This window comes from Ochotona curzoniae, unplaced genomic scaffold (assembly GCF_017591425.1).
Source record: "Ochotona curzoniae isolate NIBS_2020 unplaced genomic scaffold, NIBS_Ocur_1.0 contig_291, whole genome shotgun sequence".
Lineage (NCBI taxonomy): Eukaryota > Metazoa > Chordata > Mammalia > Lagomorpha > Ochotonidae > Ochotona > Ochotona curzoniae.
This window is the reverse complement of record NW_024465649.1, coordinates 5148923-5164192: the sequence shown is the minus strand read 5'-3', so window position 1 is coordinate 5164192 and position 15270 is coordinate 5148923. Positions and strand designations below refer to the sequence as shown.

The 15270-nt window shown below is 46.4% G+C and overlaps 1 protein-coding gene across 1 annotated transcript in view; it reads left to right on the top strand.

Annotated features, from left to right (window-relative positions):
- Window positions 1–13365, top strand: part of PATJ (PATJ crumbs cell polarity complex component) — a 338320-nt gene extending 324955 nt beyond the window's left edge. Inside the window, exons 42-44 of the mRNA XM_040978446.1 lie at window positions 2914–3020; window positions 6243–6366; window positions 11378–13365. Of these exons, the coding sequence (XP_040834380.1) occupies window positions 2914–3020; window positions 6243–6366; window positions 11378–11524 (378 nt within the window). The 3' untranslated portion in view covers window positions 11525–13365. The remainder of the gene's footprint in view (window positions 1–2913; window positions 3021–6242; window positions 6367–11377) is intronic.
- Window positions 13366–15270: the final 1905 nt, after the last annotated feature.

Here is a 15270-nt window from a genome sequence, read left to right as displayed (position 1 = left end):
ATTAAGGAGCTGAGGTTTTATTTTATTTATGCAGAGAGAAATCCCTTAAAGGTCATAAGCAAGGGAGTGCCATTTTGGCTTGTGTGTGTGAGAGGGTAAGTGGCAGAGAGATAAGCATTTAGGGTGTAGCAACCACAGCCCTTGGGTAGCAGGTTCCACCGGCGAGGGTATCTGGCTCAGGGATGTCTCTGGCCAGCAGCCTGGATACCTTCCTGGTTGGCTAGGCACCAGCCAGCAACTGACTGTTTTTCATACTATACCCAAGGGGCCTGGCACGATAACCTAGTGGCTGAAATCCTCACCTTTCATCTGCCAGGATCCCGTATGAATGCCAGTTCATATTCTGGCTTCTCAGAAGCTCCTGGCTCCAGATTGGCGCAGCTCCGGCTGTTTTGGCCACTTGGGAAGTGAACCAGCAGATGGAAGATCTTTCTCTGTGTCTCTTCTCTCTGTAAATCTGATTTTCTAAGAAAAATAAGTAAATCCTACACCTAGGATGCTTTTTAATGGGCAGCAAGTGAGAAAGCCTGTGCTTCATGGCTGAATGCATGAGTCGGTTTCATTCTGGTCTGAGATTCCAACTTCCTGTTAATATCCACCCCGAGAAGCAGCTTGAGTAGATGAGCTCTTGCCACCCACGTGGGAGACGGGGCTGAGTTTCCAGCTCCCAGCTTTGGCCTCCTGACACTTTGGGATTACTTGAGGGGAAATAAACCTCTCAAATCAAGAAAAATGTTTAATAATAGTAACAATAAAAAGCAGGTGTCAGATTACCAGGTGAACAGCAAGGCCTAAGCTGAGGTTTTTGGCACACTGTCCAAGGTGAAACCCGTGGAAATGTACATTCTGTATCCCGCGAGCCGGAGTGTGCACGTGGGAGGGACCCGTGTCTGAGGCAGGAGTGGTGGAGGCAGGAGTGGGAGCGATGGCGTGGCAGAGCCCAGCTGCAGGAGGAAGGCCAGGGCCAGGTGATGAGGACGGGTCTGAAGGGGCTGCATGTGTAAAGACAGTGTGTGTTGAGACTAGGTCCAGTTAGAGCTCCTCCACAACTCACCATGAAAGAGAACAGTAAGCTGGTGGTGATGGATCAGCCTGGTCTGGGGAAATCGCTGTTTGATTCTGAATGTTCCCCCAGTCAATTCCAACACTCTTCACCTGATGGTAGTTCTAGAAGACCTTAGATAAGTAGGATGCCACCATGTTTTCTTTTGGGGTGGGGGTACTTCACTCTAAAAGTGCTCTGCGGTTGCCTTTGCTTGTTCTCTGCTTGAAGCCGCTGCACAGCAAAGCCACGAGGCAGCTGTGCCCTCTGTTGGCCGATTCTGAAACTGCAGGCAACTGGAGCAGCTTGCACTGCGCCTGTGCCCTGAGGATTACCCTGGGCCCGTCCTACCCGCAGGTTCTGCGTTGGGGGTTCAGCCAACGTGGAGTGAAAGTGCTGTTAGACCTAAAGGCTTGCATCTATACTGAGTTTGTTCTTGTCGTCCCTAAACACGATAGTGAAACAATTATTTACATGGTGCTTGCATCATATTATGGAAGAATGCTTTGAAGTACACAGGAGGATTGTTTATTTACAAGCACTGTACCATTTTATGCAAGGGGATGTAGGTTTTGGTATCTCAGAGGCTCTTGGAATCAATTCTCTGAGGACTCTATGGGCTGATTGTTACTGGGAATCAGGACAGTGGTCCGAAGCAGGAATGATCAAGGAACTCTTGTGAAAGGAGCTCGAGTCTCCCAGAGAATGGACACAATTCCAGGAAAAGGCAGCTAGGCAGGCTTGCATGATGCCTCATCGTGGAGAAGCGGGACTTGGGCACAGCATCACTAAGCTGTGGGACTTCATTCTTGGTTGTGAGATGGCTGTCACAGCTATGCTGTGGTTCTTCTGTATGTGTTGCTCGTCATTTGCAGAATGCCAAGTAAAAGCTTGCATGCCACTGTTCTATGCCTTTGTTAAGCACCATCTAAGAGGCAAACCTTGAAAGCCAGTTCATCCTTTAACTCAGTTATTTACGGAATACCTACTGTATGCCAGGCGCTGTTCAACAGGATGAGCTCACAGAGTGGGCAGACTTCCCACCCTTGCATTCTAGCATGAAATGGGCAACCATCAATAAGATAAATAAGGAAACAGTTCATTGCACAGCATGTAAGATGGAAAGAAGAAGCAGACAGGAAGGATGGGAAATGCTGGGCCAGAACATGAGTGTGGATGTTCAGTTGAAATGGCCAAAGAAGGTGGCTTGGAGTACTGAAGTGAGGAATGGGGCTGGTCAGGATTATGGCCTGGGGATAGCATTCCAGGAAGAAGGCACAGCAGTTTGAGAGCATCAGCGCAGGACTGCGTCTGGCCTGGGGGACAAATAGCCAGGGGACCAGGGTGCTGGGGCGGAGACCTCCCAGGACAGACCACCTAGAGATGGCTTGTCCAAGAGAATTTTAGTTTCAGTTTTAAGCCCAGGAATGAAACAATCTATTATATTTGATCAAACCACTCCAGCTGTTCTAGACTCCAAGGGCTAAAGCAGAACAGCTGGTGAAGACTGTTGTTGAAAAGAGATGATGGCTTTAAAGCTGGACCAGTAGAATTGGAGGAAGATAGTGGGTTGTGAGAGAAGACGAGGATGAAGCCAGGATGGGTATGGAACTGGAGCAGTCAAGTTGCAATAACCAGAGTCTGGGCTTGTTAGGATTGAGGGAGCAGCCAGGTACCCCACTGCAGATGTCAGGTTGGGGGTCACCTGTGCGGCTGGGTGGTTAAGTGAGAAGTGGCGCTAGAGACAGGCCTGGGGGTTATCATCGCCACGTAGATGATATTTACATATCTTTGTAAAATGTTAATTTATTTGTAAAGACAGAAAGGGCCCTGCCTGATGATGAAATATGTTGTTCTGATTTTTCCTGCAGGTTGTGGCAGACACCAACATCAGTGCCATAGCTACTCAGCTTGAGAACATGTCTGCAAGCCACCACCTCGGCTCGCCCGTGGCCGAGCACCATCCAGAGGGCTCAGAGTGAGTATGCTGGCTGCACAGGGCCCCTTCTGCTTGTGGCCAGCACTCCTGGGAACTCCCCTGGGTGCTAAAGTGTGCTCCCTGAAGGAGAGGAGGGGGAAAGGTGCCTTGCTTTTTCTAGTCGAGAGAATCTCCCAGAGGGTGCCAACCGTTGCTTCTCTCTCCCAAGACTCTGTCCTACCATATGAACTCTTCAACAGGCCATAACCACACAGCCTGCACACACTGCATCTGGTCACCTTGACGCAGTACTGATGCCTTCATGCAAAGATGTCAGAGCCCAAACGCATCCCGCCTTATGGAGCAATGAGCCATGTTTCCGTAGTTGTCCATTCTGAAACAGCAGAGACCAAATCTCCTTGTTACACTTGCTCAAGTGGTTTATTAAAACCTATCATGACACTCAATAGTGATCATTAAGACAGAGCTTTTCCAACTAGCGTATGCATAAGAATAATCCAAGAAGCTTCAAATAGACCAATTCCCTGGACCCTTTCCTTAGATTCTGGTGAAGTGGACTACAGTAGATCCAAAGACCTAATTGTAACACGTTTCCCAGGATGATTCTGCTGCAGGATGATTCAACAGCACTGAGAAACGTTGCCTAAACCCGTCCCTAGAGGTGCCAGCAGGGGCTCCGCTAATGCTGTAGACTGGCCTGGGTGGGCCCACAGCAGGGATCTCATGATTCTAACCAGCCCCAGTGTGTCCCCCAGAGGCCATCAACTTAGATGACATCTTAGAGTTTTGTTTTTTTCTTGGGGAGAGATGAAATTAATCTCTGCTTTATTCTAGCTCATTACAGGAGTAATGTAAGCCATTAAAATAGACAAGTGCACAAGTGTGTGGCATGTTAAAGTTATAGTAATGACCTTTAGAGGAAGAGCAGTGTTCCTCACCCTTGGGGTAGAGGTGCAGACAGAGGCCCTCATGATCCTGATTGCTCTGCTGCAACCCCATAGCTCCTAGTAAGTGAGAACCAGAGCATATAAAATCACTCAGCTCCTCAGTTGTTAACAGTAGAATCTTTTAAAAGAAAAAAAAAACTGATTTTCTCTATACAAGTTAAAGGTAACTGGTTGAAAACGTTAGGATTTCATGAGGTGAATGAAGGCCAGCGCCACCAGATGTTCCTGGTGAAGGAACATCACACATCACCCCAGTCTTCAAAAACAGCACACACTCTAGCCTGTCGATCGGCACGGTTGCCAGCTCTCTAATGACTCAGTGCCTTCAAGGAGCTTGCTGAACAGCACAGCTGTAGCCATTCAGGTTCCCATTCCAACATCCTTGGAAATGGGGGCTGGGCTTGAAAAAGGAAAACGAAACAAATTTGTGCCTGGCCAGTGGGCCATGGCTGAGAGTGCTGAATAAGGCCCCCAAGTGGGAAACGCAGGGGCGTACCCGGGACATCGTTATCAGCGGATGTAGGAAACCTTCATCATTAGTTCAACAGCCGCTAGCTGAGCGCCTCTGTGAGTTAGAACTGTAGGCAGCGGTACAGCCCAGTCTTCCAGGAATCGCCAGAGTTGGAAAAGCAGACCTACAAGCCCATAGCAAATAAGGGCTGCTAAGTGTAGGCAAGCCGAGGCCAGTGAGAAACCACAGAGCTGGGACATAACTCAATCAGGACGCGTTCTGAAACCATTCCTTCAGCTGAGGTGAGAAAGATTTGGAAAAAGGGTGACATTCAAAACAGAGATGCTCAGCACAGTCAGCAGTTGCTAGGCACACATGTTGTAAACAATAAGCACATCAACAAACACTGCTGATCAGTCTGCACCACCTGCAGGTCAGCTCTCAAGTAACCCAGGCAGAACCGAGGCAGGAGAGAGGGAAGAGCGTTCCAGTTAGACAGGACCACTTCTCCAGCGGTTGCTTGCATCCCCACTTGGTGAGGTTCAAACACAGGACTGTGTTGCATCTGAGGCAGGTGGCTCTCCCAGACATGCATATTGCCATGAATCAGGTGATGCCAGTGGATGCCCAGACATGCTCGTGGGGTCTGCAGTCCCAGCCTCCTGTGGACAGTAGCATTTGACACTAAGAAACTGGTCTCAACTAAGCTTAGATTAAAGGGACTAGGGCCCATGGGAGAGATTGCATTTTTAGCCGTGTTGTTTCTGTGAGAGAAGACTTCCACACTGAACGAAGCTTTGGCCATCAAAGTCACACATTTGCAACAGATTGATCCATTTCCCATCACTTTGGCTCTGCTCTTCATCCTGGGTTACAGTTCTCAGCTGCGCAGTTATGATTCAGAGTGAAGGGCAAAGCACAGTGCCCAGTGCAGGGGACATGCAGGAGTTTGTCATCTGCTAGAGGAGATAAGTGGTGAAGGGATCACCCCATGACTTAGTAAATGCCATACTGGAAAGCAGGGTGAGGTGCAGGGCCACAGTCGGAAGAGCCTCCGCTTGGACCTCATCTCTGAGTGGAGGTAACAGTGCAGGTGTGCCCAGGACGTCCGGGAGGAGGAGCTGCGATGATTGAACTCCAGGGCAGCCCTGAGGACCAGCGGTGTCCCGCTGCACTGACGTGGCACTCTCTCACGTGCTTGGGTGTGCTTTAAACAGTACATCTTCAAAATGCTGTTTATTTATGTAAAGTGGACAAATTTCACATACAGCACAACCCAGATATAGGAGCTCACTGATAACTTTCCACCCTACCTCCACTCCTGTCCCCATTCCCTACCCCCCTTCCTCCTTCATTCTTCCCACCCCCTAGTTTTTGCAATAGCATACATTCATTTCATTTTGCAGTCACAGGTTGAACACTCCATTCGGTAATGATACCAGCACCTGTCAGGTAGGAAACAATCACAATCAAAATAAAAATAAAACATAGCACATCACAAAAGCTTGCTATCCTCGTCTAAATGAAGTCTGTACGCGATGATCAGATCCCAGCGTGTCACTCTCACACCTGTGGATTCCAGTTAGGTGCCCTGTAACAGTGCATAGAAGCGTGCCTGGACGACTTGGGCATCATAATTTTAACAAGGCAGCAGTGGGGTTTGTTAAAGGGAAATCCCTGAAACAGTAATCACTGGCATGGCATGGAGTGTTTTAAATCAGTTTATAGTTGCTCTCTGAGAGCTTGATTTGAACATTGACCTTCGCAGTGTGAAAGTCTCTCTCGAATCTGTGTTCTTCCGTGAAGATGAAATTCCCTCTCGATATCTCTTCTTGAATTAAACAGCATGCATTGTGTTTTCAGAACACCTCCACCTAAGATTATTACTTTGGAGAAAGGCTCTGAAGGATTGGGGTTTAGTATTGTAGGGGGTTATGGAAGTCCCCATGGAGACCTGCCAATTTATGTCAAGACTATATTTGCAAAGGTATTTTTTTTTCCTTTTTATTGTACTTTTAAAAATCAAACCTAGGAGAGAATTTTTGAAAAGTGCTTGTTTTTGCATTACTTTGGGTTTAACCTCAGCGTGTGCGTGAATGCTTATTTCATTTGAAGATGACAGAAAATTCCCACATCGGATTAGGAAACCAAGAGTTGTTTTCTAACAGTGCAGGCACAAGTGTGATCTCAGGGCTCTGCTGCAGAAGTGGAGGCTCATAGATGGGAAACTGTTTCCCTACAGCAACACAGCACAGAGGGCAGGGCCGTGCTTTCTCTAAGCTGGCCTTAGCAGCGTTGTTCTGAGCTACAAAGAAGATGTGACTTTGGCTTGCTCCAGGGGGCCGTGGCAGGAAGCACTGCACCAGCTTCAGATGACACAGCGTCCCTGGCACCTGTCCCGGGAAGCCTCAGGACACGGCGACTTGTGGCTGTTTCCCACGCCCCAGCCATGGCTGTAAGGCTTGATCCAAAAGCTTAGACCGAATACACAACAAAGTTATTTCTCACTAATGAAATAATTACTTTCAAGGCATGAAGTCATGCTGTCCAGTCCCAGTCCTGCCTCCAGACAGCTCTCAGAGTTATTGCTTTTCACTTCGTTGTGTTTTTTTAAACAGGAAGTTAAATTTGTTGTAAACATTGAAAATTTCTGAGAAGTATTCAGTGTTAACACAGCAATGTTTTTCTTCATTGATTTTACCTCTGTTATTGGTTTATAAATCGATCCAGTTGTCCCCTCCTGCTTTATTTGTCAAAGGAAGTATAGGTCCTCAAAGGAAGAAACAATAGGTTTCATCTCCTAGAAAATGGCAGCTCCTTTAACACAAACTCCCTTTTGCCTCCTCACTCTTTATCGACTTGTTAAGGGGGCCCTTCCATGCCCTAACAAAACCCTGGAGCCATCTGGCATCTGCTTTTGGACCATCCACGGCACCTTTATGTACCTGCTTGCATCTTGCCGGAGTGCCTGTTAAGGATCTGGATTACTCTCAGACACTCATGCTAGGCAAAAGGGAGAGAAGTGGCTTGGAAATCTGCCAAGGAAGAGGGATGCTGCAGCTGGAGAACCTGCAAAGCAGATGAACTGTGTGCTGGCCAGCCTCCTGAGACACCTTAATGCTGTGAGGAGGAGTCAGCAGTATTGCTTTAAGCACTTTATTGCAGTTTGTTTTTCCAAGCCAGCTGTAAGGAGCCAGCATTGTGCTTCTCCGAGGTAAGCTGCCCACTGCAATGCTGGCATCCCTTAAGGGCACTGGTTCAGGACCTGGCTGTTTCATGTCCAGTCCAGCTCCCTGCTGATGACCTGGAGAAGCAGAAGGGGATGGTCCAAGTGCTTGGGCTTTCCTGTGTCCGTGTAGACCAGAAGAGGCTCTTGGCTCTTGGCCTGCCCAGCCATAGCCATTGTGACCATTTGGAGAGTGAACCAGCAGAGCCTCTCTTTGAATTTGACCCTTTTGGTGTCCTATGCTGCTCAGTTAAGTTGGTGAATTGTGAGTTTTCCCCCAAGAAATGTGAAGCACCATATGCATTATGGGGTGTAGCAGTTGCAAGACAATCTGATTGAAAGGCTGTCAGCAGGTAGGCAGTGGGGCACAGCTGGTTAACTGCAGCTTGGGACACCCACATCCCATTAGCGCAGTGCCAGTTCCCATTCTAATCTAGCTTCCCCGTGCCCCTGGAAGGCAGGGGTGACTGCCACCCTGGTGGGAGACTGCAGTTGAGTTCCTGGTTTCTGGCTTCGCTTGCTTGGCCCAACCCCAGCTATTCCAGGTTATCTGGGGATGGAAAACTTCTCCCCCGCCCCCCCATGCCTGTACTTTTCCCTCTTTCCTCCTTTCCTTTTCTCCCTCTCTGTCACTCTAGCTTTTAATTATATGAATCTTTTTAAAAATTGAAAAAAAGCTATCTAGTTCTGCCATTGTCTTTCAGTGTTTGGTTGGAAACTTCAAAACCAAAGCTTGCCTTAGGTCTTAGCCCCTTCAGCAGCTCAGTTCCGCCCTAAACCAAGAAGGTATTGACTTAACAATGCAGACAGCAGGTTTCAAGCCTGTGAAGTGGGAAACAGCTTGCTTGTCGGAGCTGTTTTGTTGTCGTTTCCCCATTGTTGAATATGCACACTGAGTCCCTTAAAAAAGCTTGAGGAGAGTGCTCGCTTTGGCAGCACGTATACTAAAATTGGAAAAAAGCATTGAGGATCGCTTATCCAGAGTGCTGGGAGCCAGAAGGGCTTCAGATTTTGTTGTTGTTTCTTTTTCAAAGATTTGTTTAATTTTTTTGAAGATTTATTTTATTTTTATTGGAAAGAAAGATTTATAGAGAGGAGAGACAAAGATCTTCCGTATGCTGGTTCACTCCCCAAGTGGCCACAACTACCGGAGCCAGGAGCTTCTTCTAGGTCTCTTACGCGGGTGCAGGGTACCAAGACTTTAGACCATCCTCCACTGCATTCCCAGGCCACAAACAGGGAGCTGGAATAGAAAGATCTGCCATATGCTGATTCACTCCCCAAATGGCCACAATGACCAGAGCTGAGGCAATCTGAAGCCAGGAGCCCCTTTCAGGCCTCTAAGGCTTTGGGCCATCTTCCACAGCCAGGAGCCTCTTCCAGGTCTCCTATGCGGGTGCAGGGTCCCAAAGCTTTGGGCCGTCCTCAACTGCCTTCCCAGGCCACAGGCAGGGAGCTGGATGGGAAGCGGGGCTGCCAGGATAGAACCGGCGCCCATATGGGATCCCAGGCATGCAAGGCGAGGACCTTAACCACTGTGCCACCGCGCCGGGCCCTAGGGATGAAATTTTCTACATGTGACTTCGTACTGCACTCAGAAAGTTTCAAATGTTGGTGCATTTTGGATTTTTTGTATTGGAGCTGCTCTCTGTTTATAGCAAACACCTGTTTTATAGCATACGAGAAGGTTAAGTCACCAGGTTAGGACCACAGGGGAAGAGAGTCAGAGGTCTGAATTTGTTTTATCCTTTCCCTTTTCAGTCCATAAATGCCATTGATGAAGTGGGAGAATAAACACAAATCAATAATTACTAAGAAAGCACTTCAATACCTATGATAGTGTGCAAACCTTAGGAAGTTGAAAAAATACTCTTATTTTGCATTACTAGAAATGAAAACTTGAATTAATTTACACAGTTATCTGAGATTTTCTGAAGGCCTTAGAAGTCATAGGAAATGAATATACTTTTTAAAGTTTTATTTGTTTTAAAAGCAGAATAATGGGCAGAAACAGAGACAGAGATCTTCCATCTGCTGGTGCACCCCCCAGATGCCTGCAATAGCCAGGGCAGGGCCAGGCCAAAGCCAGGAACCCAATCCAAGTCTTCCCCATGGGCGGCCGGAATCTGAGCCCTTGGGCCTTCACCTGCGACCTCCCAGGGGACCGGTCGAAGCGCAGCAGGGACCTGAGCCCAGGCCCTCAGACCTATACTGCACGAGTTCCAGGTGGCATCTTAATTCCTGTGCCACACAGGAGCCCCAACTTTTATATGAAATATATTAAGATCAGTGTTACCTAGTAATTCTGACTTTCCCCACTAGACTTACTTGTTTGGTTCTATCTTTAGTTTAGTTGACGCATAACTTTCTTATGGGATTTGAGTGAAGGTGCAAGTTAACTTTGACATTTCACTCCTGGGACAGATCTGGCTTTAGTGCTCCTCAGTGAGCATTCCTGCAGGTTATCTCACCCTTTTGACAAGATAACTGCCCCAGTGCTTTGGATCCTTCGTGCTGCAGGTAGACACCACTGGGCACGTTGGATCCCTTTGGCGGGGCTTCTGAGTGAATCAGGCAGCAGCTCCTTCTCCCTACAGGTTAGCTTCTTTGGGAGAACTTCCAGTACTGGCTTCTCAAGGGGCTGTCCTTGTTACCCCAACAGCTGGAGACACCTCCTACAAATACCTTTCTAGGTCTTTTCTCCCCTTACAATCAGAAATGTCTTTTAGTAATAGCCTGACATTTTTAAGTAGTCCGCTTCAGAATGGAAGAAACCCCAAGTTTCACTTGCTTTGTGCCTTTTTGCAGAACCATGCAGGAGTGAGTATAAAATGAAAGTAGCCATTTAGAAACCTGTTTTGGGCCCGGTGCGGGGGCGCAAGTGGTTAAAGGTCCTCGCCTTGCACGCCAGGGATCCCATATGGGCGCCGGTTCTAATCCCGGCAGCCCCGCTTCCCTTCCAGCTCCCTGCTTGTGGCCTGGGAAAGCGGTCGAGGACGGCCCAAAGCTTTGGGAACCTGCACCCGCGTGGGAGACCCGCAAGAGGCTCCTGGCTTCGGATCGGCATAGTATCGGCCCGTTGCGCTCACTTGGGGAGTGAATCATCGGACGGAAGATCTTCCTCCCTGTCTCTCCTCTCTGTATATCCGCCTTTCCAATGAAAAAATAATAAAAATAAATCTTTAAAAAAAGAAACCTGTTTAGATGATCAAAGAGGACGCTGAAGCTTTAGAACACGGTGTTACAAAATCTTAGAGCTATTCTACTTTGATAGGCATATATGTAAGAATCAGCTTTATCAAGATATAATCCACAAGCCCCACAATTTGCCCATTTAAAGCCACATGTATTTTCAACAGCTCGCCCTGGTGATAGCTTAACAATGCAACAGGAACTCTACCTGCTGCTTGTATTTGGCAATAAGACTAAAGCCAGGTTCAATACTATTAGCTTCTTTTGTTTATATGGCAGTTCCACTAACTTGACGTAAAATGACATTCAGTTCTATTTAATCCTGAATACTGAAATGAAATTCTACTTGCATAAAAAGAATTGTAAGCATTGGTACATTTCTTTTGGTATGTTTTCTGTGATTCATAATTATAGTGACTGTTCAGTCATTATGAAGCAAAAAGCACAGCCTTGAAAAAAAATGGATACTTTTTAAAGTTACTCTTTTAATATGCATAGCAGAAACCAGTTAGAAGCTTTAATATTGATTTAATGTCAACTACTTTGCCTCAAGTTAAACCCACATGTTTCTTGCTTGCAGGGAGCAGCTGCAGATGACGGCCGATTAAAGCGAGGTGATCAGATTCTAGCTGTTAATGGCGAGACCCTGGAAGGTGTTACTCATGAGCAAGCTGTCGCCATCCTAAAACACCAGAGAGGGGCTGTAACCTTGACCGTGCTGTCCTGAGCTTCAAGCCCTCATCACAGGATAGCTGTCTAGAACATTCATTGGTCTGCTGTTTCCTTTTGGGAGAAAGAGAGAAAAAAATATATATATATATATACATATATATATATATCCATTAGAAGATGAAGTTCTGGGTGGAGATGCAGAACAGTCTTGATAGTTCCACTTGGCTCTTCACGTCTCATCGTCTCTGCTCGGGAGAGATGGCTGAGGTTTCCATTGTATCCTCAAACACAAAATCACCTGACTCGTGTTTCTCACCTGTCACTTCTTCATGAGGTTGCTGTCTAAAACTGGAATGAGTATTTGTTTTACATTCAACATTGGTGTTTTCCAACTGGTAATAACTGATTCTGATTGTATTTGCTAAAACTAGAGTTAACAACCTCTCATTCCTTATACGGCCCCTCCCCATCCCCTAATTATGCCGAGACTTAACAGCAACCTCAGATTTCATCCAGTGAACAAAAACAAATGTTAAGCAACTTGTCATCTCACCCATGATTTACTTACGCTAATTGTCTCTTCAAGTAAGCCAGAGAACATTAGCAGTGTAATTAACTTACCCGTGATTCCCGGGATGAAACCCCATACTCTCCTGTGGGAAATTACTGTGTTGCTCTCAGTGTGACTTATAGTCAAATCAGTCTCAACTTCATTTCTCTGATTAGATCTGTGTATGTTTGTCATTGATGATTTTGATGAGTCAATTTGCACGCTGTGATCGCCTTAGAATTCTAAAAGGCTTTCTAATTGTTCTCTGAGCCACAGAAATGTTGTACCCTGGAGCAAATGCACCTCGTTCTTAACACGGAACACTAGCCTCCTACTGCGGATGCTGATCCTGCTGACCCATGTGGCAGTTCAGGAAGCTCCTGTAGAGTTAACGGCATCGCTGCAGGCAGGCATCATCCCCGTTTCCATCTTAAATGAGGAGCTGGCAGCCCCAGCAGCACCCTGCCCTCCAGTCAGAAGTCGCTGTGACCTTGGTTGGGCAGAACAGAGAGAGACATGTCTGGTGGTCCCTCGCTTTGCCCCCAGGCCCACAAGGCCAGCAGCACAGGTTGCACTGTGCCAATGTTAGGATGATGTTTCCAGGGTTCTTGCTGGAGTTTTCCATGCCAAGAATGCACCTACAGTAGAACATGGAAGAATGCTTTTAATGTTATAGGAGAGAAATGGAAATGAACGAAAAATACCTTTAACGTTGATTATGGATGTTGTTATTCATGAATTAGCGAAAACGCTGGGAAGTGCTTCTCAGTGATTGTCACAGGGTCCTCTGTGAGAAAAGAAGGGAACGCTGAAGGATGGGGCCCAGGCTCAGGGCAAGGAGCAGCTCAGCTCGTTCCAGCCACAGCACGGCGCTGGGAGAGGTCAGCCATTTCCAAGACTTAATGGGCTCCGATTTAAGATGTTAGTAAGCAGAGATTTTTACCTGAGAATTATCTCTGAATAGACACAATCACAAAGTGCATTAACTCTTGTTGAAATATTTTGTGGCTATTCCAAATATATAGAGTGCCTAAGTTTTATGTTGAAAATGTCTTTCGTGACTGGTGTTAAGCTTCTGAATAAACACACGGCTTTTGAAATTTCTAACTCTACCCAAGATGTGGGGTGTTAGCTCCTCGTCCTGCAGGGCCTGAGGAGTTACCAGCCCGTGAATGTTCTGTGTTAATTGTAGCTTCAAGAACGTTTTACACAGGAAGGATCAGATGAAGTCCAAATGAAACTTGAAAAATGCACCTTTTAAATATATATACACACACACATATAATAATTTTGCAATGTGATTCTGCTTGACTTTGATGGAATGGCCATTAAAAGCACATTTTGAATGAATTTGTTGTCGTGTTTCTTTATTGGCTATCCTTTTAGGTCATGCTACTGACAGTCTTGATAACTGTTGCTTTAAACATCTTAGTACAGTTGTTTGGCAGGTAAGGGAGGACAGAGACCAGCCAGCCCACAGTCTCTCCGAGGCCTGTGAAATCACTTGACTGGCCCTCCCAAGGCAACTGCAGGAAGGACCCAACATTCAGCAACCATAGAGTGGGCTGATTTTTAAGTAGATCATTTTGCATGGCCAGCAAATGATGCTGTGGATATCCAAATGGCCCCTGGCAGAAACAAGCTGCCCACCCCTGCCGACCTAGAGCTTTTCCTGGATCTTAATTCTGTCTCTGTTTGCATGACTAATGAATCACCTACTGGAAAGACTTTTTTTACATCAGAACATGCAGTCTGAGTGGATGTGAAGATGGGATTTTGGGGGAGAAGGAATTCTTGTGTAGCCACACATATGGTTTTGGCTTTCCTGCTTGGGCCAGTCAAGTATAATGATGACAGTACTAACTGCAGTTAGCACAAGAGGGAAGAAAACCATGACAACGAAAACCGATGACTGTTTTGTCTAAAGTGTTTCCAGAGATTCTAAATAAATGTAATTGCCTAAGGAGTAAATAGTCTTATTTTTATTTGAAAAAAAGTAATTTCTGCACCTGATATTTGTTTTTTTCTTGAGCCTTTTGTTCCGTAGTAGGAAAAAGAAATCCACTTTTTTTTAACAAGGATTTTCATCATTTTTGTTAAAATCTGGAATCCGTTAAGTGCTGTCATGTGTATTAGCTACCAGCTGTGGTGTGGGGCATCATAGCAAGTGCTCTATGAAAGATGGAGCATGGCGGCTTCAAGGGTGAATCTTGGCATCACCCTGCCTACGGTTTGAGTCTGCCCTGACTTAGTAACTCCATCACTTTTCCATCACTTTGTGCTGTAGTGTCTTTGACTGGAAGAGTGGGGACTTCCAAGCCCTGGAATGATTAAAACCCATGTACAACATATAGTACAATACCCTGCTCATCAAAACTCTAGAATTTAAATATAAAAAATAACCATCTTAACCCATTTTTGGAAGTGATATGTTTGAAGATTTATCTGTTTTTATTGGAAAGATCAGATTTATGGAGAGAAGGAGACAGATCTTCCATCTGCTGGTTCACTCCCCAAATGGCCACAGCAGTCAGAGCTGAGACTATCCGAAGCTAGGAACCAGGAGCTTCTTCCAGGTCTCCCATGGAGATGCAGGATCCCAAAGCTTGGGTCATTCTATCCTCTTTTCTCAGGATACTAACCGCTATCATTATGGGAGCGCAGCATTTACAAGATGAGGATCCAGCCAAATTAAAAGCACATATCTGGGCCTGGCATGGTGGCCTAGTGACTAAAGTCCTCGCTTTGAATGCGCTGGGACTCCATATGAGCACTGGTTCTAATCCCAGTGACCCCGACCCCACTTTCCATCCAGTTCCCTGCCTGTGACCTGGGAAAGCAGTAGAGGACGGCCCAAGACCTTCGGTTCCTGCACCCATGTGGGAGACCCAGATGAGGCTCCTGGCTTCAGATGGGCTCAGCTTTGGCTGTTGCAGTCACTTAGGGAGTGAACCATCAGACAGAAGATCTTTGTCTCTGTCTCTCCTCTCTGTATATCTAGCTTTGCAATGAAAAAAAAAAAAAAACAAATCTTAAAAAAAAAAAAAACATGTATTTTTGAGACCAGTGTTGTGGCATAGCTAGTAAAGCTGCTACCTGTAGTGCTACCATCCCATAATGGCAGCTGCTACACTTCCAGTCCAGCTCCCAGTTAGTGGCATGGGAAAACCAACAGGAGATGGTCCAAGTGCTTTTTCTGCTTTTTCCACCTAGGAGACCCAGAAGAAACTTCTGGCTCCTGACTTTTAGAT